This window comes from Schistocerca gregaria, chromosome X, assembly GCF_023897955.1.
Source record: "Schistocerca gregaria isolate iqSchGreg1 chromosome X, iqSchGreg1.2, whole genome shotgun sequence".
NCBI classification, from domain to species: domain Eukaryota; kingdom Metazoa; phylum Arthropoda; class Insecta; order Orthoptera; family Acrididae; genus Schistocerca; species Schistocerca gregaria.
This window is the reverse complement of record NC_064931.1, coordinates 495,250,448-495,274,952: the sequence shown is the minus strand read 5'-3', so window position 1 is coordinate 495,274,952 and position 24,505 is coordinate 495,250,448. Positions and strand designations below refer to the sequence as shown.

The following is a 24,505-nucleotide window of genomic DNA, read 5'->3' as shown; positions in this document are numbered from 1 at the left end:
ATTACTTTTTAAACACACCGCTTATTTGCTTGTCTGATTAACTATTAACCAATAAATGGAGCTAGCCTTCTCCCCATCTTCCTCAATACTTAGTATTGTGAGGCTGACACTAATTGACCTGACATTGTGTGTGTTTAAGCTCATTAATCATGGTATATTATATTTCCAATCTTTCCTGTTTTGACAGGGACAAATGATGGAAGAGAGTCCTGAAGAGGCTCTTAAGCGGGAAGAGATGCTACGAATGTATCATGCCTGTAAAGAAGCACTTAGAATTATAGGAGATGTTTCAATGGCAACTGTATCAACGCCTGTTCCCCCTCCTGTGAAGAATGACTGGCTTGTTTCTGGCCTGGAAAACCCAAGGTAACATAGGAATGTTTTCTGATGTGAACTGTAAATATGGAGAAAAAATGCGTGACACTTCAGTGTAGTGTCATAATTTCTAGGAGTTTCAACATTCCCTATTTGCAGGTTGTGGGGCAACCTTGTTAAACATTGATTACAATGTATAACAAAAAGTCCCTCATGCTTTAGTGTGCGATATGTTTTTGTTTCATAATACATCGGGTTCCTGGATAGGTAATGTAGGAGTTATTTTGTGTGTGTGTGTGTGTGTGTGTGTGTGTGTGTGTGTGTGTGTGTGTGTGTGTGTGTGTGTGTGTCAACAAAGTAATTAGTGCAGCTTAGATTGATCAGCATTGGAACTATAGTAGTGACAGCAAGTAATATTTGAGGAAATCGTTAACAGAAGAAAAATAGATAAACACTCAGAGGGGGGGGGGGGGGGGGAATAAATGAATAAATACAGAATAATACAATAAACAGAAGATTAGAAGTCGTAAATTCCTGTACTATCGATAAAGTGTGCTCAGTATGAATAGTAGCCAGACTGCCATATCTCTGACAGGAATAGCTCAAAATGGGAGTTGAGCTACTCTAAATTAACTGAGTAGAATTCAGCATTTTGGAAGTATCCCTCATAAGTGATGTGCTTCTTATTAAATGTAACAAGTGCATGTTCCAGTCCCTGTGCATGAATGAGGGACAAGCATGAAAGTGGAGAGGTAGAGGAAAATATAGAATTCAATATTAGGCTGTTAAACTGACAAACAGAAGAAAATGTACGAGCATTGGATAAGAAGAAATAGTGTCATAAGGTACAATATGCATAAGAATCCACTTCAATAAATGAGGTGCTGGAAGATACCAGTAATACACAAACCTTAGCAGAAGTGATATGCACCAGGAAAAGTTGGGGTTAGTGGCCTCATTTAGCAATAAATAGGTATTGTGACCCAAATGTAAGAGATTTATCAGTATAATGGAAAAGCATAGAGACAAGTTTATTTTCTTCTGTTGTTAATAAACTGGCAAGAAAAGAGAATGAATCTACCTTCAAGGTCATTCTATAGTTAGACATAAAATTTGTACAATTTACAGTGAAGTATTAACATGAAAATAAAATTAAAAAAAAAAGAAAAATAACATGTAGACCTGAATATGACACTGATATGAGTAACTTAAAAGGGAAGCAAAGAAAAACAAGACTGGAATAAGGCTGAAGTTTGTTACACATCTGCTAATAAATGAAGTATGAAATTTTCATTTAGATGCTAAATAATACTTTTAATGATGTAAAGAGAAAATGGCAGTCACATATCCCTTTTATCAAATAAAACATCACGAATCACAAGGCAGCAGTTGACTAAATCTTTGCTGTATACATTCTGTTATGTATTAATTATTGCTTCTCAGGATTTATTGCAAAATGTGTTGGATTTAGTTAACAGCTAATATCAGAACAACTGACAATTTTGCTTGATAATAAGTGTTAAACTTGGTAGACCATGTTAGTGGCAGAAATAACTTTCCACAACCAATGATTGTTTACATCTGCGTGAAAACCAGTGTTAAACCTCCTAAATTTTAAAAACAGCCACACAAAAAGTTTGCAAAAAAGATCTTGAAAATGTCTGACATGACCAAAGCATTGGAAAATGCACTAATAATGACTTCACTCCTTCAGACAGGAGCAGTATGTAGACATAAAACATGTATTAAAAATAACTAGCTCACATAACAGCAACATGATAGAGTGCAAGTGTTACCCAGGAAACAAAGTATCAAGTGACTTATGTTAAGTGTGAATAGACTGAAGGATTTGCAGCAGCGCACAGCCATTTTTCTTGAAAGTCCCTGAATTATCTTAATTACACTTATGGGTTTTGGCAGATATCTTGATAGCATTATCATCTTTCAAAGTAGTAGTAAACAGGATGGGCTCCAATTGTATCAGTGCAGATGTAACTTTTCCTGATAGAATATATAAGTTGATGAGCCAGAGCATCATGACCAGCACACATCACAAGACTGAACACTACCTGACGCTTTGTGGGCCTGTAATGCTATAAGGAAAGCATACAAGTGTGGCAGAAACAAATAATGAATCATTCTACTGGCTGCAAATTGGGAAATAGATTGACATAAATAACTTACATGTAGGGTAGATTGTTATGCCCCAGTGCCTGGGAAAAAGTATCTCAGAAACTGTGAAGCTGTTTGTGTGTTACTGTCATGTGCATCTAGAGAAACCGGTGAAAAGACTGCGAAACCACGAGTAGGTGAAAGGTGTCTGACATTTGCGCTTCATCACAAAACATGGCGGTAGGAGACTTGCCCACTCTGTAAAGCAGGATAAGCAGTGATCTGTTATAGGTCTGTAGACAGAGTTCATTGCTGGTGCAGGCAAAAGTTTAGCAGAGCACAACATTCAGTGCACAGTGTTGAACATGAGTGTCTGTAGCAGATGACTTCCCAAGTTGACTCATTGACATCATCAATTAAGGTTGCAGGAACACAGGACCATAAAGATTGATCTGCGGATCAATAGAAATGTGTCCTTTGGCCAGATGAATAATGTGCAGTAGGTGACATTCAGATGAGCTTCTGTGGCACATGTAGCAATCAAAGGCACCCTGGCAGCTATGAACTATGCAGACATTCTGGATCATATCTGCCCCTTCATGCTCAGTGTGTTCCCTGGTGGTAGTGACTTTTACAGCAGGATAACTGTTCATGTCACAAGGCCAGAATAGTGCTACTGTAGTTTGAGAAATGTAAAAGTGAATTCAGTTTGTTGCCTTGGCACCCATATTCATCTGAGCTGAACCCAATTGAACACAAAAACCACTAGCCCATAATTTACAGAAATTGCATGACTTGCATGTAAATATGTGGCACCACATACTTCCAGAAACCTACTGAGGACTTGTAAAATTGCTGCCATGCAGAAGTGCTGCTGAATTGCATTTCAAGCAGAAGCAATATTAAGCAGATGGCCATAATGTCGTGGCTTATCAGTAGTCTGAATATGAAAAGCAGTTGAATGTTTCTAATCATAAAAATTGGATCTATGCGTTTGTCTTAAATCTGTGATGTTAATACTGTGGTGTGGGAGATACTCTAGAGTTAAATGATAAACTATCATACTATTAGAACACTGGTGCTTTGTGTGATCCCCAGTTGAGGGGAAAGTAGTATTGTTTCCCAAATTTATCACCTGGGAATATCATATATCACATACTGAAAATAATGCAGCTGACTGTTGGAGAGGACATGCATTCACATTTTTTATTTCTTTTTTATTTGTTTTGTTTTCGATATGCAGACTGTCACCACCTTCTCCTGGTGGTCCTAGGAGGACTCCAATGCAGCCAACTCCTGCTGTTGGCTCTAGGGCTCCACCACCGCCACCAGCAACGAGCAGGCCAGCTCCGAACATCCCTAACAGGCCAGGTCCAGATGCTGCACAGGGCCAGCGTGCTCCCCCATCACTACCTGGAAGACCTCAGTCTGGAGCTGGTCTTCCACCACCACTTATTCCTTCGTGAGTACACACAGTTTGGAAGTTCTGATGATAACTTTATTGTTAGTTTTTTGAGCTCATGTCTTCTGTTTCTGTATTAGCTTCCCCTTAACAAATAAATTTGACTCTTTCTCACATTTTTACTGGTGGATAACAATCAGTATTAGGAAGGTTTGGTATTTGCGGTTCTGCATGTATTTAATGATATAGTGAGTAGGTTTCTGCTGTGTAAATAAACTTCACATTTCTAAGTCTACATTTCGTGTCCACTAAAAAACAACCTGTAAATGTTGGTGGTCAAACTACTACTACTACTACTACTACTACTACTACTATTGTACTAATGATAAAACAAAAATTACGCTAGTACTGCTGTGGGGGAGGTGGGGTTAGTCTCAAGACTTACGTGGTTATATGAAACTGGCAGTGTAGGCAAGAATACAGCGGTGGAAAATTTTGATATAATAATAATAATAATAATAATAATAATAATAATAATAATAATAATAATAATGTAGTAGTAGTAGTAGTATGATAAGACATTTTACCACATAAATGTCTGATGAAAAACAGCTAATAAAGCAAACAAATGTGCTACTAATGGTAACTGAGTTATCAAACTTGCTTTCTCCACCAGAAAGCGCTAGAGTAATCCCCTCTATTCCCTACTCCCACCAAGGCACATATGAACTCTGTGCCAAAAATTACACACACACACACACACACACACACACACACACACACACACCTCTCTCTCTCTCTCTCTCTCTCTCTCTCTCTCCCTCCCCCCCCCCCCCCCCCCCTCCAGCATGGAGGAATAGGTTTCGGATGTGGGTGATAGTGTTTTTACAGGTGACAGGATAAAGGACAATGGTTAAGAAGTATGAAGCTGTTGACTAAGGAAGAAAAGGAAGAGTGTATTTAGAAGATTGCCTACCTCACAATTAGACAGATTATGAGAGGAAAAGTTTGTTGGACAAATGGATGTGTTTGCAGAGACTGTCCCTACTTGCACCATTAAGAGAAAATGGTTGTGGAGCAGATGTTGAGATTGACACCATTGTGTAGTGTAGCATGCTCTGTAATTTGGTGATAAAAGTTTACCCTTCCAATTTTTTGAATTTACTTACCGTCTGATAAGTTTCAGTTTATTTGGGTCAATATTGGATTATAAGATGTTGGGCAGATATTTTTGGCAAGTCTTGTACATGTATCTTCTACAATGGTACGATCCATGTATCAATAGTTGAGATCACCCACTAAAAAAGACAAAGGTTCAGTGTTAATTTCTTATATTTATTTTAGTTATAGATTACAGATTATGCAATAATGATGGCAAAAAGTATAATTATCCTTTAAAAAAGTGCAAAGTGCGTTCTTGAAACATTCACATGTAATTGACTTTTCTATTGAAAAATTGAAGTGCTGGGCTGAACACTTATTTAGTCAGGTAACTCATAAAATGTTTATTGCACAGCAGTATAATTTATAATTGTGCTTGTCAGAAATATTCAGTTGATGCAATTTAAGCTGTGCACTTAGGATTTTGCCTAATCATCTGTAGTAAAAAAAAAAAGCAAAAAAACTTTTTACGGTACATATTGGAGTGAAAGCTTAGCTTTTCTTGTCGTCGTACCCTGTGTATATTAATTTAAACCATTAACTTTTCCTGTTTGTGTGTTTGTGCTACTTAACAATGACTGGTTGACTACGTCACACATCCTGCCCTGAATATCTGCGGTCATTGGCTGGTGAGGTTTACAGCTCCGAGAGAAAGTATATTATCATTTGGAACATGGAAAGAATGGGCTATCACTAGGGGTATAGTGTATTTTTACTTAGGAAAAAGTGTATTTTTTGCCAGTACATCCAGGAAAAAGCCTGGGAATTCTTTTTTTTCTTTTCCACATATGCACCCTGTATATGAATGCTATGGCAATACCTGTAGCGTATTGTGAGAAATATTTATTCTCATTGCAGATGTGGTGTTCACATGTGACATGGTTGTAGAGGAGAGAGCTATTGTGTGGCAAGGGTGATTTCTCATCCTTAGAGAGATGGTAGCCACCTAGAGAGAGAGAGAGAGAGAGAGAGAGAGAGAGAGAGAGAGAGAGAGAGAGAGTTCATTGTGCAGAATAGAACCATGTGAAACAAAAATTAGATTTTCCATAGAAGTGAGGAAGGCGAATGTTAACACTGAGTCTGTGTCACGATGATGTTGTCAGTGAGTTTGAATTGCGTTGAGGAGTTTTAGGGTTAGGAATTATTAGCAAGAATTACACCCTGCATTGCGATCAGGATTTATTAGCGAGTATTACTCCTGATAGTGTATGAAAAAGTTAATATTAGGAATGTGTATAGCTGTCTAATGCTTTACCATAGATTTGTATGTAGTGAACTCTCCAGTGAAAAAATAATAATTGGTGATGCAGTTAATTGTGTTAATGAAGAAATCCACAATAGGATCCAGTACACAGAGCATAACAAAATGTAGTGTTAAATGTCAGTGAGGTCATTGCTGTGGGGATGTATACACTGAGGTGATAAGTAATGGGATAGCAATATGCATGTATATACAGATGGCTATAGTTTCGTGCACATAAGTTATAAAAGGGCAGTGCATTGGCGAAGCTGTCATTTGGACCCAGGTGATTAATGTGAAAAGGTTTCTGACACGATAATGGTCGCATGACGGGTATTAACAAATGCTGAATGCAGAATGGCAGTTTGAGCTAGACACATGGGACATTCAATTTTGGAAATCATTGGGGATTCAGTAATCAACGATCCACATTGTAAAGAGCATGCAGAGAATACCAAATTTCAGGCATTTCCTCTCACTATGTGCAGTTCAGTGGCGAACAGTCTGCACTAAACAACAAGCAACACTTCATGAAATACCCACAGAAATAAATGTGGGACATATGCCAATGTACCTGTTAGGACAGTGCATTGAAATTTGGTGTTAATGGGCTGCGACAGCAGACGACCAATGTGAGCGACTTTGCTAACAGCACAACATGCCTGCAGCATTTCTCCTGGGCTCGTGACCGTATTGGTTGGACCCTACGTGACTGGAAAACCATGGCCTGGTCAGATGAGTCCCAATTTCAGTTGGTAAGACCTGGTGGTAGTTTTAATGTGTAGTGCAGACCTCATGAAGCCATGGACCCAAGTTGTCAACAAGACACTGTGCAAGCTGTTGGTGGCTACATAATGGTTTGGGCTGTGTTGACATAGAATGGACCGAGGCCTCTGGTCCAACTGAACTGATCCTTGACTGGAAATTGTAATGTTCAGTTACTTGGAGACCATTTTCAGCCAAACAACAATGAAATTTTTTGTAAATGAGGGTGTGCCATGTCTGTGGGCCACAGTTTTTCACGGCTGGTTTGAAGAACATTCTAGTCAATTTGAGTGAATAATTTGGCCAACCAAATTGCCTGTCATGAATCTTGTCGAACATTTATGGTGCATTATTGTTATGTCAGTGTGTGCACAACATCCTGCACTGGCAACACTTCTGCAATTATGGATGGCTATAGGGACAGCATGGCTCAGTATTTCTGCAGGGGATTTCCAACGACTTGTTGAGTCCATGCTATGTCAAGTTGCTTCACCACACTGGGCAAAAGGAAATCCAACATGATATTTGGAGGTCTCCCATTCCTTTTGTCACCTCTGTGTAGTGGTGGAGCCAACTGCGTCCTGTGCAGAGCCTGTTGTTGATAGCAAAAAGAACTATATAAAGGTATTTAAGGGAGTGATGGTATGTATAATAATGGAAGGTAGGTTGTATGTGGTCAGTGGGCTGCAAATGCTGGACTAAAACAGTAGGGAATGCATAGTGAGTGGTACAGGTGGTTGAGTTTGGCTTGAGGAAGCATTTGGAGGCCAGGGGACATGGCAAAGAAACCTAATTCAGGTGAAAGGTTTTAAAACTGACATAAGTAGTTTAAGTATATGGTGGAAGTCATACTAGACTCATGAAATGGGATCATTGAGCAAGCTTTGTATAAGCATGTGTGGTATAATGGGAGCAGACCTACTGTCAGGCACTCACTACTAACTACGAAAGTGGTAGTCCACATGGGGAGTGGATATGCTTTAAAGCTGCAGATGTCTTCCAGCAGTTGGGAGACTGGTGCCTCCAATAAAGTACTTACAGATTACCAAGATGGCAAGCTTGGCCTAGTCAGATATAAGCCGGATGGTAGGAAGGAAGGAAACCTAATCCTCAATGAGGATTTTAGCACCACTCTTTTGATTGTCTAAACTACTTTGCCACACCACTTAATTGGAGGTAATTGTAAGTGAGGAGTCTCGGGGATGTCATTAGAGGCTTGTTTTGTGGGTTCGGGTAGGGTGATATTAGGGATGGGAAGAACCAGGTTGTGCTGTCTTTAAGGTACTGGACTCTGATTTGGGAGGAACAGGCCTCAAGTTATTAAACCATGCTGATTTGGGTTTACCATGGTTTCCCAAAATTGCTTGTCAAATGATGTGATGGTTCTTTTGAAAATTATAAAGGTGATATCCATCCCCCATTCTTATCCTGTCAAAAAATGTGTTCCATCTTTGACAATTTTAGGACATTAGGTACTCTGCCTACCAGTAAGTTGAAACTGCTGGTTGGGTGAGTCAGGGTAGGATGTCAGCTTTCAGTTGGTTCTGGCTAGTAGTGTTGTTGCATAGAAACATTTTTGTTGTACAGAGTAGGCAAAGAAAATAGATCTTGGAGGAACTCAACATAGTGAGGCTTAAGGTAAAGTCATTGGATTGAAACTTCTGCGAGATGTAAGGTCGAAGTGGCTGTATGGCAAGTTCTGGATTAGACAGGGAGCAGAGAGGCTGGTTATTGGAGGTGCAGCAAATTTTCAGACAGTTTTGAGTATGCTGCTACAGTTATTAGAGGGTAAGGGCTTTGATCTAGGAGCATGAGGCCTGTGTGACAAGAATCATTATTGGGACATGAAAATTTTGTGTGTATGGCATTGAGGATGGTTGGGGCATGGAGAGGTTCCAATGTATTGCACAGTATTTCAGAAACTATGTGGAGTGTTGTGTTGGGTGGGAGCAGCAAGGATCTATGTTCAGATTCAGCAGGGAACATGCTTTGTTGATGAGAAAAGACAGAAAAAAGGTTATGGCTGAGTAATGGAATATTAAATTGACAAACAGTGGCATTTAGTTACATAGAATTGGTATTGGTAGTAAAATTATGAAAAATTAAAAAAGTAACCTTGTTGTCCTCACTTGCTTTCTCTCTCCCACATTAACACTCTACTTTGGTGGCTATGGTTAAACATTATTTCCTTACTTATGCACTGCTTAATGCCTCTATTGTGTGGCACTATGTTGAAGACAGATGGTGTCACATACATTTTAAGTTGGGGTCCTCCTCAAAGCAGCAGCGTGTTGGTGATGCAACAGGGTGGTTGTGGTTGTGGTGTGATAATACAGAATTATGTATGGTAGCTGCATGAAAAGCTCATAATTTTAATGAGTACATGTGTGTGCTTCAGGATCTCTGAACGACTGGTCATTACAGTGGTGGTATGTATTGGGGAGTGTGGTAATCACATAGGTGATGTGGATCTCAATTGACATAAAATTTGTAATAGTAAATAAAAATATATCGGATATGACAAAACTAAGAACCTTACAAATTTAGTCAACATTTCTCCCAATCCGTTTGGGAGTCATCGTAATTAAAACTTTTTCTGTATTATTGATAGTTTGTTTGTGAAAACAAAATAAAAATTGTTAAAACATATATTTTAGTTTTAATCAGTTTTGCATTGTATAGCAATGATGAAAATATTAGCATTTTAGTGTTGTTGTTGATTAGCATTCTCCTCAGTCACATGAGATTCATCCATACAGCATCAGTGGTATTGAATTGTTGTTGTTGTTGTTGTTGTTAAAAATTGGTGCATGTTTTTTATACTTTCTTGGTAGTATACACTACAGTTCATTTCCTGAGAACAGTATTTGTCTGTTTAATTTTACTTGTACCAACATAAGAATGATTATTTCCTCTTAATGCATAGTAATACATTTCCATTACATATTCCTTCATGGCAGTGTTTAGAGGTAAACCATTGCCATTTTTCCTGTTGTGAATGGATAAACCACTGAATGTCTTACGAAGTCTTCATTCCAATTCATTGCTGATTACTACTATTAGAATGATCCATTCTGTAACAAAATGAATGAATACAATGTGTTTCACCATATTTTCGTATTTATGAAAGTACTGTTTGAAAGTAGACATCTGAGGTTTGCTGAATGTATTAAGACAGAAGTGTGAAGATAATCTACAGCCTGCAACCTGCAATGTAGAGAATTACTTTCATTTGGTGAATTTAAAGGCTTAATATCTCATCATCAAGTAAAAGTCCCCCAAGTATTCTAGATTTTTTCTTTCTTCTGAGTGATTTTACTGAAATATCTTGGGGCATGTATACCTTCATCAATCACTGTTATAGTTAAATTACTCAAGAAGTTTTAATGCAAAAACCTGCAGCTACATCACTGAAACGGTAAATCAGGAAGTAAATTAACATTTGTTTGAGTTGAAATACAAAACTTTGAAGTACATTATAAAAAGGTAATTCGTTGAATTGTCATTACTTCTGGAGTTTAGTCATTTCATTGAAGTATTGTTTTAAACATGTAAAAGTATGTTAATAATGTTACCATTGGTCTCAAGTACTATAAGAATATTTCTCATCAGATCGTTGTATGCGCTAGGTAGAATTAATACACAAGGTAGAGTTAATTTTAAGAGTGACAGTATGAGAACATAGAGAACATGCTCATCTAGCACCAGTAGTAGACAAGTTGTACATCGTGGGAATGTTGTGTTAAAGTTCCAAGAGCTAAAAGAGACAAACATGTCACTTCCTTCGACAGAGAGATTTATCCGATCTTCTTGCATATTGCTGTGAATCGAAGGAGGGAAAGGGGGGGTGGGGGAAATGATAGTGGTGTATGAAGCACCCTCCACAACTCAACATCAGGTGACTTATATAATATAGAAGTGAGTGTAGAACATAGTATTCGAAATCATGTGCACAGAACTATGAGTACCTATTAACTATGGTGAAACCATCAATCTTGGTTGTGGAACTGATTTTAGTGCTTTACGTATTCGTTAGAGTAACAGAACATGTTTAGTGTGGTCATGTGGGTGTCTTAGGCTAATTGCTGTATTCCATAGTCAAAATCTGCTATTTTGTAAACTTCTCTGAATAGAGAATTGCATATATTTTTATGGTGCATCACATCTAAATGGTCCCATTGTTATAAGCCACATCTAACTGCAAAAAGTCTAATCTTGTCTTCACAGTATGCAGCTGCAACAAAGCAGTTTTAAGGTTGTGTTTCCAATACTTTGAGCTGCACCTTTGGCAAGTTTTGTGTTTGTGAAAAATGTAAAGATGTAGTGTGGTTTAGGTTTTGTGTTACACCTAGGTCCATCCGTATATGACTGGGCGATTTGGGAAGACAAAGGTATACCATTTCAAAAGAGCAGAAACCTAAGAGGTAATGTAAAATTCAAGTAAATTTTTTATGTTATGTATCAAAAGTTCACTCTTTGCCAGGAAAGATAGCGTGTGACATCAATAAAAAGTCAAGTAATTGTGGAAACATCAGTACAGGTTCAAAATGTAAAGAGTGTACATAAAAATTATGATCAGATATGGCTTGGAAATGAATTTGACGATTTCTGTTAGAACATTGAACATAAATGACTTTGGTGATAGCACTGAGAGCATGAAAGTCCCCTGATCATTTGTAAGTAATTGAATGTTAACTAAAAGTATCTAAAGTAATGCCTTCAATTTTTCTGTCTAAAAACTCTTAAAGCTTTTTAAATAAAACAAACATTATTAACTTTCCTCATCATTATCAGTCATGTCTACATATTCATTTGTCAACATAGTCACCCTGGTGATAAACACATTTCTTCCAACGAGAGACTAGTTTATTGATACTGTAACTGTAGAATGTTTGACTTTGTTGATGGAGCTGCAACCTCACTTCTGCTTACACTGCTTCATCACTATCAAAGTGAAGTGCTTGAAGGCGTGCTTTCCATTTTGGAAACAGATGAAAATTGGATGTCTCACATGTTGAGGTTAGTACCACCATTTCTTTCAGTAAGAACATAAACAACCAAATGTATCAGGCTACTGATGTCAATAGAATGATCACCATGTATAGCTTTCACTCTTCTATTGATTTCAGTTGCGGGCAGAAACTCAATTACAGCATGCTGTTTCTCATGCACCAATAGTTACATTACACACTGCCATGTTACACACTAAAATTCGAAACCCTCTTACAGTGAGGGTTGCAACTTGTCAACAAAATAGGAAAGTTGACTGAGTAAATATACAAAATGTCATACCTCCACCATTAAACATATACTGCTCAGAAAGAAATTCAGTTAAATCATATCATATAACAGGTTGTTTCACTGTTTATGTGGACTACCACCCATGTAAATGTGTAGTAGAGGAATCTTTTTTGACAGCAAAGCAACTAAAGTCTTAACTCTTCAATGCAGCTTCCATACTTGTTTGGTCCAGTGCCTATGCGGGTTATAAGGACTGGGGAAGGAAAAAAAGCAAGGGAAGGAAAGTTCTTGTGTGTAGAAAACCTGGTAAAAGCAAGTAGATGACTGAGTAGTTCATTCTCCTCATTCATTTCTGATGATGAAACTATGTAGGGGCATTGCCCTAAATTCAGATTTAGTATTCTGTATGTGCTAGATGCATCGGTATCGGTCAGTTTCATGAAAACAAAGCAACTGTGAAAAGATGACACATTGAGTTACAGACAGGTCCAATGAAAAGACAAACACTGAGCTTTTATCCAAAGGTGTCTTCAGGAAAGAAAGGGACACACACACACACACACACACACACACACACACACACACACACACACACACACACACACACACAGAGAGAGAGAGAGAGAGAGAGAGAGAGAGAGAGAGAGAGAGAGAGAAGCAGGCACACTTCATGCACATGTGACTGCTATCTCCAGCTGCTTTGGCCCAGCTTGGTCCTTTCATAATTGTTAATATTCTGACTTGGACTTTCCATTGTTTGATTTCAATTGTGAAGAGTTGTGTACAACCTCAAACACAGGAAAATGGTCAGTATTTTTCAGATTGGACCGTTTTAGATTGTAATTTTAATTTTGGTCTGAGAACATGAGACTTGGGTTTTCATTTTTTTCCTCTTCCCAGACACTCTTCATTCTGTCACAGCTTTTCTTTCTCCACTCCTAGGAAATGTAAGGTATGGACCGTCTTTTAACTGTTTCCCTACAAACCAATTTATGCTGTTGACTCTACTTCTAAATTCTTTTCTTTTTGGATCATGTCTATTGTAACACTAGTTTCTTGTACATTTCTTTTGATTTGTTCTACCCATGTAGAGACGGACTTCAGTCGTGTTGTGTAAAGTGTCAGTAATAGGTTTGGTGTTCTTGTACATCTCCTCATTTTTTTCTGTTCTTCCAAGTATCGTCATAAGTTCACTGGGTTCCAGAATTTTACTGAGAATTCTTTCTCTCTTTCTCTGTCCTTCCTTCCTTCCTTCATTCCTTCCTTCATTCCTTCAAAGTTTTTCCATCTGTACCTTTTTATTTAAAATAGGATTATCTGAAGCATAAAGTCCTTCCAGTTTTATAACAGAATTAAAGCGACTGATTTTAACGTTGCAGGGTATTGCTCATTTGTTGTTTCTGCTCCATTAGGTAGTAAGAAAAATCTAACTTTTGGCTGCCTGTTTATCCAATTTATTGGGTGGGATCCACTGTCCTAAGTATTCGAATTTATCTGTTATTTTAATCTTCCCATGTTTTACCTCCAAGCTTTCCTCACCTTTGTTTCTGTGTTCAGTATATTCTATTTTCTTTTTCATATGAGTTTTTGAGACCCATTTTTCCAGCGATTTCACGCAAGATCCTCCAGTATTCTTTGTGCTTAAAAATACCTGATTTCAAAGTCATTCCCTTTTTTCTCCAAGCTGTATTCCATTTCTTCCATCCTGCTGCTGAGCATCTTCCCAGCTTTTCGCTGTTTTCTCCTGGGTGATATTGGGGAGTATTTGGGATAATCTGTATCTTTGCCTGACCCCTGTCTATTTCAAAGTAGTCAGATTTCTCCAAAAAAATTAACTTTTGAGATGGTGTCAGTTAGGTTTCTATCAATTCCCAACTCCTCTAAAACCCTAAATAAAGTTTGTCAATTGAGTCTGATGCTTTTTTAAAGTTGACATAAATTACTACTATCTTTATTGCTATCAAGCAGCATGATTCTACATGGAAGCACAGCGAATGATGTAAAATGAAACTGATTTCTTCACAACTACATTTGCCATCAGCTCATTGTGGCTGTATCAGTGATAGTGTAATTTCATATTGGAGCTACACCATCAATCTTTATTCTGCTAGACAAGCTTCTTCAAGGGCAGAGTTAATCTGGTGTTTCAAACTGATTCGAGGGAACTTTGCTGGTCAGCGAGCTTGTGAAGATGTCAAACAAACTTTTGAGGCAATGTTTCCTGGAAGTGTTCCTTCAGAGTTCACCCTTCAAAGGAAAGACGTTCAGTACGTGATGCCTTCTCCTAATTTTTGAAAAGCAGTTGGTGGATGATATTGGAGCAGCGAGCGCGTGCTTGTACACATACGTTAGAAAAGTCCTCTTTGGTTAAACCTGTGTTGTGGTATCTTTGATGTTTGGACCCTACAAAGAAATTAAGAGAAGGATCATACAAAAGCATAGTGAAATAGGTGCAGTTCGTCCAGTTCAGTACAGTGAACATGCACTAGTTGATGAATGGAAACTATTGGTGTTAGAAGAAGAAAAATCACTTAATGACAAGAACCCAGTGGACATGTATTGAGTCAGTTTTTTGAGAAGATTTATATACCTCTGAAGAAAGAAATACCCTACCATTAAAATAATTGTGAAGGATGCACTTGCACTTTTGCGTGACAATACAGGTCTAAAAATGGGATTCTCATTGTTAGGGAACATTTTGAATGAAGGCAGTGTAAATATGTGTAAAATAAAAGAATGTAGGATTCTCATTTAACTGTAAGAGATGCTGTAGTGAATGCACTCTGAAGTGCCAAAGAAATTGATATAGGCATGTGTATTCAAATACAGAGATATGTTAACATGCAGAATACGGGGATGTGGTATAGCCTATATGACAAGAAGTGTCTGGCACAGATGTTGGATTAGCTACTGCTGCTACAATGGCAGGCTATCAAGATTTAAGTCAGTTTGAACATGGTGTTTATAGTTGGTGCACAAGCGATGGGACACGGCATCTCCAAGGTAATGATAAAGTGGGGATTTTCCTGAACAACCATTGCAAGTGTTTACTGTCGATAGCAGGAATCCGGTAAAACATCACCTCTCGGACATCGCTGCGGCCAGAAAAAGATACTGCAAGAACAGGACCAATGACAACTGAAGAGGATTGTTCAGTGTGGCAGAAGTGCAACCCTTCCACAGATTGCTGCAGATTTCAATGTTGGGCCATCAACAAGTGTCAGTGTGCAAGCCATTCAATGAAACATAATCGATATGGGCTTTCAGAGCCAAAAGCCCAATCGTGTATCCTTGATGACCGCATGATACAAAGCTTTACACCTCACTTGGGTCCGTCAACACCGACACTGTACTGTTGGTGACTGGAAACATGTTTCCTGGTTGGATGAGTCTCATTCCATATTGTGATTCTGTTCTCTAAAAGGGTTGTGAAATTGTTCTATAGAACTGTAGAGCTATATTTTTCATGGCACTAGGCTACAGACTTAGAGTGCACTTTATGCTTCTATATAATAAATTTCCTTAATCAACTTGCCTTCTAAAACATTCTCGTATTTTTGAGGCAGTTATTGTATTGAAAGCAGGTTACTCTCCTCATTCATAAAGCAATGTGTAGTGATGTCAGTTACAGAAACAGAGCTCAGGGAAAACCGGTGATCATAAGTAGTCAAAACTTTACATTTTTTCGCTGCATTTAGACATTTGATCGGCTTGGATATGTATATATACTCGCTAAATTTGTTAAGAACTGGCCATGCACTTCATAAATTAAGCCCTTTCACAAGTTTTGTTATCTTCGAAAATTTTTAAATTGATTTGTTATTAAATTTTGCATGTCATTGCAAATCTAATACTTCAGGCAGAATACAGCAGTAAATAAATACTTGTATGAAGATTCGAGGTAGATCTTGTAGGATGAAGACAAGTCCACACAAGGAGTGGCATAAAATATATTTCATCTAATGGAAATCATTTTATCTTTGACACCAGAATGCTACCTAGTCCACAGTAATGGTTGAGTGGTCCATGTGTGTGACTGCCTCATGAAAGTTGTCGATTCAGTCCTCTGTCGAGGAATTTTTATTGATGGAGAACTGGTATGGAATCCACTTAGATTTGGAAGAACAAACAAGGAGCTACTTGAAAGAAAGTGTGTTTTCAGTTTGGAAAGCCAGTGTAGTTGTCAAGTAGAGTGATGCCCCTCCGTTTACTACAATCCATAGCTGTCTTAGAGCAGAGGATCAAATAATGATAAACTGGAGCTATGCAGTCAAGAAAAATTACAGAGTACCATTAAAAAATTTGCAGACATCCTTGGAAATCCAGCAGTTGTTCATCTGCATTTACATTTCTACTAGGACTATGTGGTTTTGAAACTATTTCCACCCACTTATGCCACAGAACTCTTATATAGGTGCCAACTTGTTGTTTACTTTTTGTGCTCTTCAATCAAACTTGTTATTGCAATGTAACACACGTGAGATGCAACAGAACTGTGTCAGCAACATTACAGCAGGAAAGATGGTTCTACCTGTTTCTGGATCCCACACACTGATGGTTGATTTGCTATATGATTTATACACACCAGCCATTAGTAACAGGTCAGTAAAGGCTTCAAGTGTAATTTCATCGAATGCTTTACAGCTAACCCTAAAAATTCTTCACCCTCAATGTTAGTCATTTCCACCACAATAATGTGAATATAAGTTCATCACAACTTGAAAAGATGATTTTGTATCACTTACTCTGATGATAGCATCTGAAGCAGATGAAGGATGAATGGTGTCATCACCAATGTGATTTTCTTCTTCAGAGATATTCTCCTTGCAGTCAGATGATTTACTAATGTTCCCTATTGCTCAAAGCAAAGAACTAATTTTTTTATGATACCCACACAAAAATAACTAAGAGAGGTACATGAACTGCATCTGCACACAACAGTTGATAAAATGTAACTGTTATTGATAATGTACTATAATAATTTAAATGCAGTCAGTGACTTGCATTGTAACATAACATTTCAACAGTAAGGAAGGAGATATTAACTTTGTCATAAAAAAAGTTCTGCTTGTACCTCAGGCATGTAGAAATGAAACTTGACTACAATATTTGTAATCCCCCCCGTCTTGGTCAGCTGACTTCTTGAGGAGTAAAAGTGTACCAAATTAAGTTTTTGCGAGAGGAAGAAAAGTTGTATTTTTTTTTAGCTTTAAGGTACTTAGAATGTTGAGAAAAACAGTCATAAAGTTTGGAGCAATACCATTTAAATTTTGAAGAGTAATGTAAGAAAAAATTCATTTTTGGTTCATATTGAGCCAAAAAAAACCATAGGGTTAAATTACCCTTCCAACACTTATTATTTTGTAAAAATTATGAAGTGTTAAAAAGTAGAATGGAATTGCCTCTTCGTAGTTTTGAGCATAGCTCATTTTCAGTTGGTACCTAGACACACTCCAGCACATATGTCTATGTATGTGTACATAAAAATATAACATTTGGTCATGTTGAGTTGCAGGCAGGCATGATGAAAAGACTGCTACGTGTAAGCTTTTGGCAAATGTATTCACACAAGCAAGTACACTTCATAGAAATGACCACTATGTCTGGCCGGAGCGTATGGAGACACAGTGGTCATTTTTCGTGTGTGTGTGTGTGTGTGTGTGTGTGTGTGTGTGTGTGTGTGTGCGTGTGTGTGTCTACTTGGCTGTAGACACAGCTCAAAAATACGGCCAATCAAGAATGTATAAAATTAAATTCATTGACTGTGACGTGTTCTACATAAAAAGAGGACGAAAATGTACTACAAGATTGGGGGGGGGGGGGAGGGGGGCATTTAACTAAAAGCATAAAAATCTCTCCACATTTAGTATACATTTTCAAGAAAATAGGTGCTCAACAGTAAACATAAGTGCTAATCTTTCCATTTTTCATAGATCTGAAAAAGGGAGCTAAATGAGCATTTTGGGGAACATTGGAAGTTGCACACATTTGGCAAAAAATCTGAATAACATCTTAAATGAACAAAGAGAACTAAAAAATAAAAACTACATTGAGCACTTCAACAAAATTGCTATCAGAACAAAAGGCAATCCTAAATTTGACACATGATATACATTTATTTCTTCTAAGATACAAATTTAATAGCAAAATAGATCTCTCTCACTAATCAATAATGTAACAGCCGTGCACAAATATAATAAAACATAGTACGTAATATTTCAGAAATAGCATTTATGATCTTATAGCTCGAGTAAAAAATTATAATATTAGTTTTATTATCTCTAGTTACCACCTGAATAGAGCTGTGATCAAAAACAGTAGCAGTAAATGTGATTGCGGTCTTTATCAGCGTATTCCAATCATGAATTCTTTTCGGGTTATCAGCTGATTGGTGGCGTCATCTTGTCACAATGTTTCAATGAGTTTCATGCCCATCATCTTCTGGCGAAGTGTCAGGATACTGCTGCTCTCATCTATTACTTTCCCCTCTTTAGGGAAGCGTGAGGGGGAGTTTGTAGCCTTTCGGCTTTTACTCCCCTGTGTACTTGTGTGTGTGATTATGTCTGTACTTTTTGGTGTCTGTGAAATGTGATGATTGTTCTGTGTGTGTCTGGTACTTGCCTGAGGTTTGGCGAGATAATTGTAATTGAATGGATATTGGGATTTTCTCTTCGACTTAGTCGTCGAAGATCGTCATGGAGCGATTGTGCTTATCACGGGACATGGCATACCGATCAAGGGAGTGGATGAGGGCGTTTCCTGACCTGGAAGAACCTTCATAGAAGACCCTTGCCAGGTCTTGAAAACGCTCTCTCAGGAGTGGGATTTCAGGAGCGGCATGCAGATCGTCAATGGGGAATCAAAGAGGTAGACGCAGTGCCCTCCTGAGGGCGCGGTTCTGCAGCCTCTGGAGTTGGTCCAGGTGTTGCTTCGCCGCGTATCCCCAGACAAGACACGCGTATTCCATGACTGGCCGGATCAGGGCCTGGTATATGTTCACTCCTACTGAGCTGGGAAGGGAGCTGGATGAGTTGAGGATTGGGTACAGGATGGACATTTTGGCGCAGACCTTCCTGTGGGCCTCGTCTGTGGGGTTTGCACGTAAGACAAGAGTCCAAGGTTACGCCAAGATACTTCGCGGTTCCGCGCCAGGGGAGTTGGGTTCCATTTAGGTGAAGGTGGAAGGGGGGGAGAGCGGGGGCGGCGTTGAGGTGGTTCGCGCTTTCCGAGCCTACGGCTAATCAGCATAGCCTGCGTCTTTTTGGAGTTGGTGATTCGCCAGTGACGGGCCCAAGTTTCTGTGTCATCTAAAACTCTTTGTAGCCTACGGATGACCAGGTCCTTGTTCGCATTTCTTGTGTAGAAGGCTGCATCTTCAGCGTACTGTGTGGTGTGCACCAGGGGGGCTGTTGGTGTGTCCGCAGTGTACAGACTGTACAAAACGGGCCCCAGGACCGATCCCTGTGACACCCCAGCACGAATACGCCTCTTGGTGGAGGTGGCTGTTTCTACTTTGACAGAGAAAGTTCTACTCGAGAGATAGCTTTTGATCTGCTTAACTATGCTCCCAGGGAACCCTTGTGTGTTCAACTTGTAGAGTAGCCCTCTATGCCATACTGAATCAAAGGCTTTGTCTACGTCTAGTAGCACTATCCCACTGTAGCCCCTGTGTTTGAAGCCCTCTGTGGCTCCTTCAATCACTCTCATGATCTGTTGTGGGGCAGAGTGGTTCTGCCGGAATCTGAATCGGAAATCCGGCAGAAGTTGCTCTCTGGTAATATGTTCCTGTATGGGTCTTAGCAGGAGGCACTCATAGATCTTGCTGAGAGTTGGCAAGAGGCTAATCGGCCTGTAGTGCTGCGAGAATAGACGGTCTTTCCCTGGCTTGTGTATCGCGACCACTTCCGCGTGTTTCCAGCAAGCAGGGTACTCGCAGGTACGAGTAATCTCGTTGAAGACGTTCGCTAGGTGTTTGAGTGCTGTGGGTGGGAGGTTTTCGACCAACTGGTTGGTGACACTGTCATGTCCTGGCACCTTTTTGAAGGGGAGAGACCTAATTACTTCTGCCACGTCTTCAGGGGCAAAAACTGTGGGTTCGTCTTCTGGGCCCTCCTCAGCATTGAGGAAGACAGCCAGTCGACGACGGACCACTGTTTCATGCTCATCATCCTGGGGTTCTCCAGCTTGGAACTGCTTCTTGAAAGTGTCGGCGAGGGCGTTGGCCTTTTCAGCATGGCTGTAGGCTAGACCCCGCTCGCTGTGCAGTGGCGGCATCCTAGCGCGTCTTTTTGTGAATTGTTTGGTTGCTTGCCAAAGTGTGTGATCGTCTACTTTGAGGGCTGTGAGACGGTTTTGCCATTGCTGGTTTCTGTGCTCATTGAGCGCTACCTTCAACTCTCTCTGTTGATGATTGAGCAGCCTCTTTGTGGCCTGGTTTCTGGTTATCTTCCACTCTTTTGCCACTCTGTTTTTATGTCGAATTTGAGCTAGCAAGTGTTCCGGGAGCTGTATTTGCGGCGGCGGGCCATCCCTTTGTGGAGGGGTGGCCTCTTCTTCTGCCTGGAGGATGGTACCTGTTAGGTCTTGTAGTGCTTGTTCTACTGTTTCGGCAGTAGGTGGCGGAGCGCGAGCGATATCAGAGGCGACAGTTTCTCGGTATCGCTCCCAGTACGTCTGTAAGACGTCTGGTACTGTGGGAGTGCTACCCATTCTTCCACGTCAACCTCTGGAATCACTGGGTTGTGGTCGGAGGACATTCTGTTGATTGTCCTCGTGGTCACAAACCCCGTAATCCTCCTGGTGAGAGCTATGTCTAACACGTCGGGCCTGTCTCCATTTTTTGGAAAATGTGTGGGCTCGACTGGACCCCATGTTTCGAAATGGTGGTTGCGCGCTAGTTGTTGCAATTTGGCGCCTGCTCTGGAGGTTACTCTAAAATTCCACTCAGGATGTTTGGCATTGAAGTCGCCCCCTATTATGAGTTTGCCTTCCATTTGCCCTAGAGTAGCTATGTCTCCCTCATTTATCTGGTCTTGTGGGGGTCGGTAGATTGCAACGATTGTTAGGGGTCCAGTGGCAGTGGCTACTTCCACCGCCACTGCTTCGATTTTATTGGTAGCAGGTAAGAATACCTGGTGGTGGGGAACCCTCTTTTTATGTGTATGGCCACTCCTCCTCCTTGGGTTGGCCTGTCTTTGCGGTAGCTAATATAGTTGGGAACTGTCGCTTTTATTCCCGGTTTTAGGTGGGTTTCCTCCATCATGCATATGTCGATGGAGAACTCCTTCATGAGTTCTCTGAACCCGACCTCTTGATTAACAATGTCGCCTGCCTTAAAGACGCACATTGCCAGGCCTTGGATGTTTGGTCGTGTATACATGATGAGGTTTTGAAACTACTGAAGAAGTCGCAGAGGGGAGCGACTGCTGGACTGCTACCTGAAGGGCAACGAGGATCTGTGTGTTCTGCTTCTGGGCTTCCCTGAAATCCTTCATCATTTCCATGACGAGGTTCATGGTCTGCACCATAACGCCTAACAACTGATCCGTGGAGGGAGGGAGGGGGGGGGACTGTGTGTGGGGTTCCCTAGAGCTTCCTCTGTGTTGGTGGACCTGGTCATTGTTGTTGTGTGTTTCCCGGTGTTGTGGTGACAGGGCCACGCTTTCATGGTTTCTCGGGGGAGAAACCACTTCAGCGTATGTTGCCCTGGGTGTGTCCAGTCTTGGTTTTACCCAGGCCTTGTCTGTGTGTATTGTTGTATTTTGTTTTCTTGTGTGACTGATTGGGATTGTCGTGTTTTGTTTACGTGTGTGTGGGGGGGCTGCCTTTGCCTGCTGTGAGTGTCTTTTGTGGGCCTCACAGCATTGGTAACCCGCTGTGTCGTTTTTGCCACACAGCGTGCAACTTATTTGTGGGTCCGTGTGTTTTAGTGTGCATGTCCTAGTGTCGTGGGCCTCGACGCACTTCGTGCATTTCACTGGCATGGTGCAGTGTGCAGCGATATGGTTCAGTCCCTGACACCTGAAGCACTGCACCATCTTGTTTTTATGGCGCAGCGGCTCTGTGGTGACAGGCACAACCAGGACCATCTTAATCTCCCTCTTGTTTTGCGGTATGTCAGGGATTGTTACCCGGTACAGCGGACACTTGCTGTCTATGCTGCCCATCTGCTGGACCACCTTGACAACATACCCCTGGGCAGTCAAGTCTGTTTTGATTGCCTGGGGGGACAGTAGTCTTGGAAGGTCTCTAATAACTATGTTTCTGTTTCGTGTTTTTGTTGTGGGGAATGTGTAGTGAGGTATGTTTTTTGTGTTGAATAGTGTTTTGACTGTGTTGTAGTGTCCGAGTGTGTGTACTGTGACTTTTATTTTGCCCTCACCGGCGGGTTTTGCCTGAAACTGCCTCCCCCGATTTCTGTCTTGAGCAACTCGAAGAGCTCCTCGTAGTTTTGAGGAAACTCTACGACAATCGGGGGGAGGTGGTGGGTGGCTTGTTTTTGTGTGTCTGTTGTGTCGCGTGTTGTCTTCGGTTCATCAGCCAGCACCTGAAATCTGTTCGGGGTGGGTTCCACTCCCCAGGCAGCCGGTAGCCTCGGCTGGCGAAAGAATGCTGTGTTCTACATATCTATATAGCTGCTTGTCCATCGTCTGCTTCTGTAGGCCGTCCAATCATGTTCCTCCAGAAGGGGGTACCGCGTCAGTGCTGGTGGGGGGGCCCACAGCGCGGTCCGGCATTGAGATCTGGTGGCTATCCAATCTGTCAGCGGATGCCGCTGCCTTCAGATAGGAGCATTCCTGACATATTTTGTCAGTTGCAGGATTCTACGCTGCACTGAGCTGAAAACTGCTGTCCCTGTTTACTAAGTTGTTGTGCAGACATATCTCCACTACCTCTTTGAAGATAGTCACAGAAACTGTGGGCACTGCACAGCTTCTTTGTTTTTTCGAATTCAAAGGTGTGTCCCTCAATAATGCTATCTGCTACTGTGGACTTGTTTGTCTGTTCTAGTCGTACGTTCCTGATGTGTTCAGTACCGCACTGGGAGGTACTTCATTGTGTCTGCATGATATATTCCGTCCCACATTCCCACTCAATACTGTAAGTGCCCAGCGTCTGCAGCCCCAACTGGTCTTTGGTTGAGCCAAGTATATCATTAGCTTTTTGCGGTGCGCGAAAGATGGTAGTTATTTCATGCTGCTTTAATATTTTTGCGATCTTGGCTGGGGCGGTCCAGCAAACAGCAGAAATGCCACATGTTTTGCTTCGCTGTCTTCTGGTTGCAGAACACAGCATCCCGACACTTCGCCAGATGATGACGATTGGTATGAAACTGGTAGAAATGTTGCGATGAGACGAACTACTCGGCTGATAACCTGTGAAGAATTCATGATTGGAATATGCCGAGAAAGACTGCAATCACATATATCACACCTCTATGGAGAGGATGTCCAGCGCAGCTACAAGATGCTGCAGAAACTATGAACCAAGAAGGGAAAGCTGCTCTGCAGCCTTCTTGCTAAGGTGTTGGGATAAGGAAGGGATGCCGCAGTTTGTAAACTTGTGGCATCCTGCCAACACACCGAGGAAAAAATGCATATTACGACAGGCTGTTTAAGCCTTGGTATGGAAACGCACATGTGTTACCAGACTGGAACTCGACAAGAATGCCAAGACTTTGCTCGCTCACCACCTGTACCTAGCTTCCAATCTCCCAGCACACACCTGGGAGTGGATGGATGGTAACATGTACACAAGCAGTGAGCTCTACAAGAAGAAAGCCACAAACTGCGAGAAGTTCCTCAGACTTCCGGGCAGACGTCATCAGGAGGAGACAGCCAGCAATATTAAGACAGTCATCAACCTGACACAGAGAGCACTGGATGAGCCAAAAATCTCCATGCTGTCGAAAGACCTGAACTTTGTTCCAATTCCAAGAACGTTACCAAAACGTGACATTAACAGCGACGTTGAGCAAGCCATACGTAGACTTCCGCTGAGAGCAGCCAAGGAAGTGAGTAGGGAGACAAGCAGGGTACTCGAGAAAGCAAGAATGCCGAAGAACAACATTACGGCAGAAGAGTGCCGATGAGGATATAGTGCTCTTAGCAGCAGACAGAGGGAATGTGACAGTCATACTGAAGTCAGAAGATTATTGGCAGAAGAGCGACATCTTACTACAAGATCCAGCAAGCAAAGAAGTAGGGAAAGACATGACTGCTTCTGTTATGCGCAAGACCATAGATCTTCTCAACTGCTCAAGACTTGAC

The 24,505-nt window shown here is 40.7% G+C and overlaps 1 protein-coding gene across 11 annotated transcripts in view; it reads left to right on the top strand.

Moving 5' to 3' along the window:
* Window positions 1–24,505, top strand: part of LOC126299409 (dynamin) — a 117,019-nt gene that overhangs the window by 64,857 nt on the left and 27,657 nt on the right. For all 11 annotated transcript variants that reach the window (XR_007552797.1, XR_007552796.1, XM_049991301.1 and 8 more), the window contains 2 exons: window positions 188–366; window positions 3,671–3,889. Coding sequence is in view for 9 of the 11 variants with exons in the window: in XM_049991301.1 (XP_049847258.1) it covers window positions 188–366; window positions 3,671–3,889 (398 nt within the window). In the remaining 2 variants the exon portion in view is untranslated. The remainder of the gene's footprint in view (window positions 1–187; window positions 367–3,670; window positions 3,890–24,505) is intronic.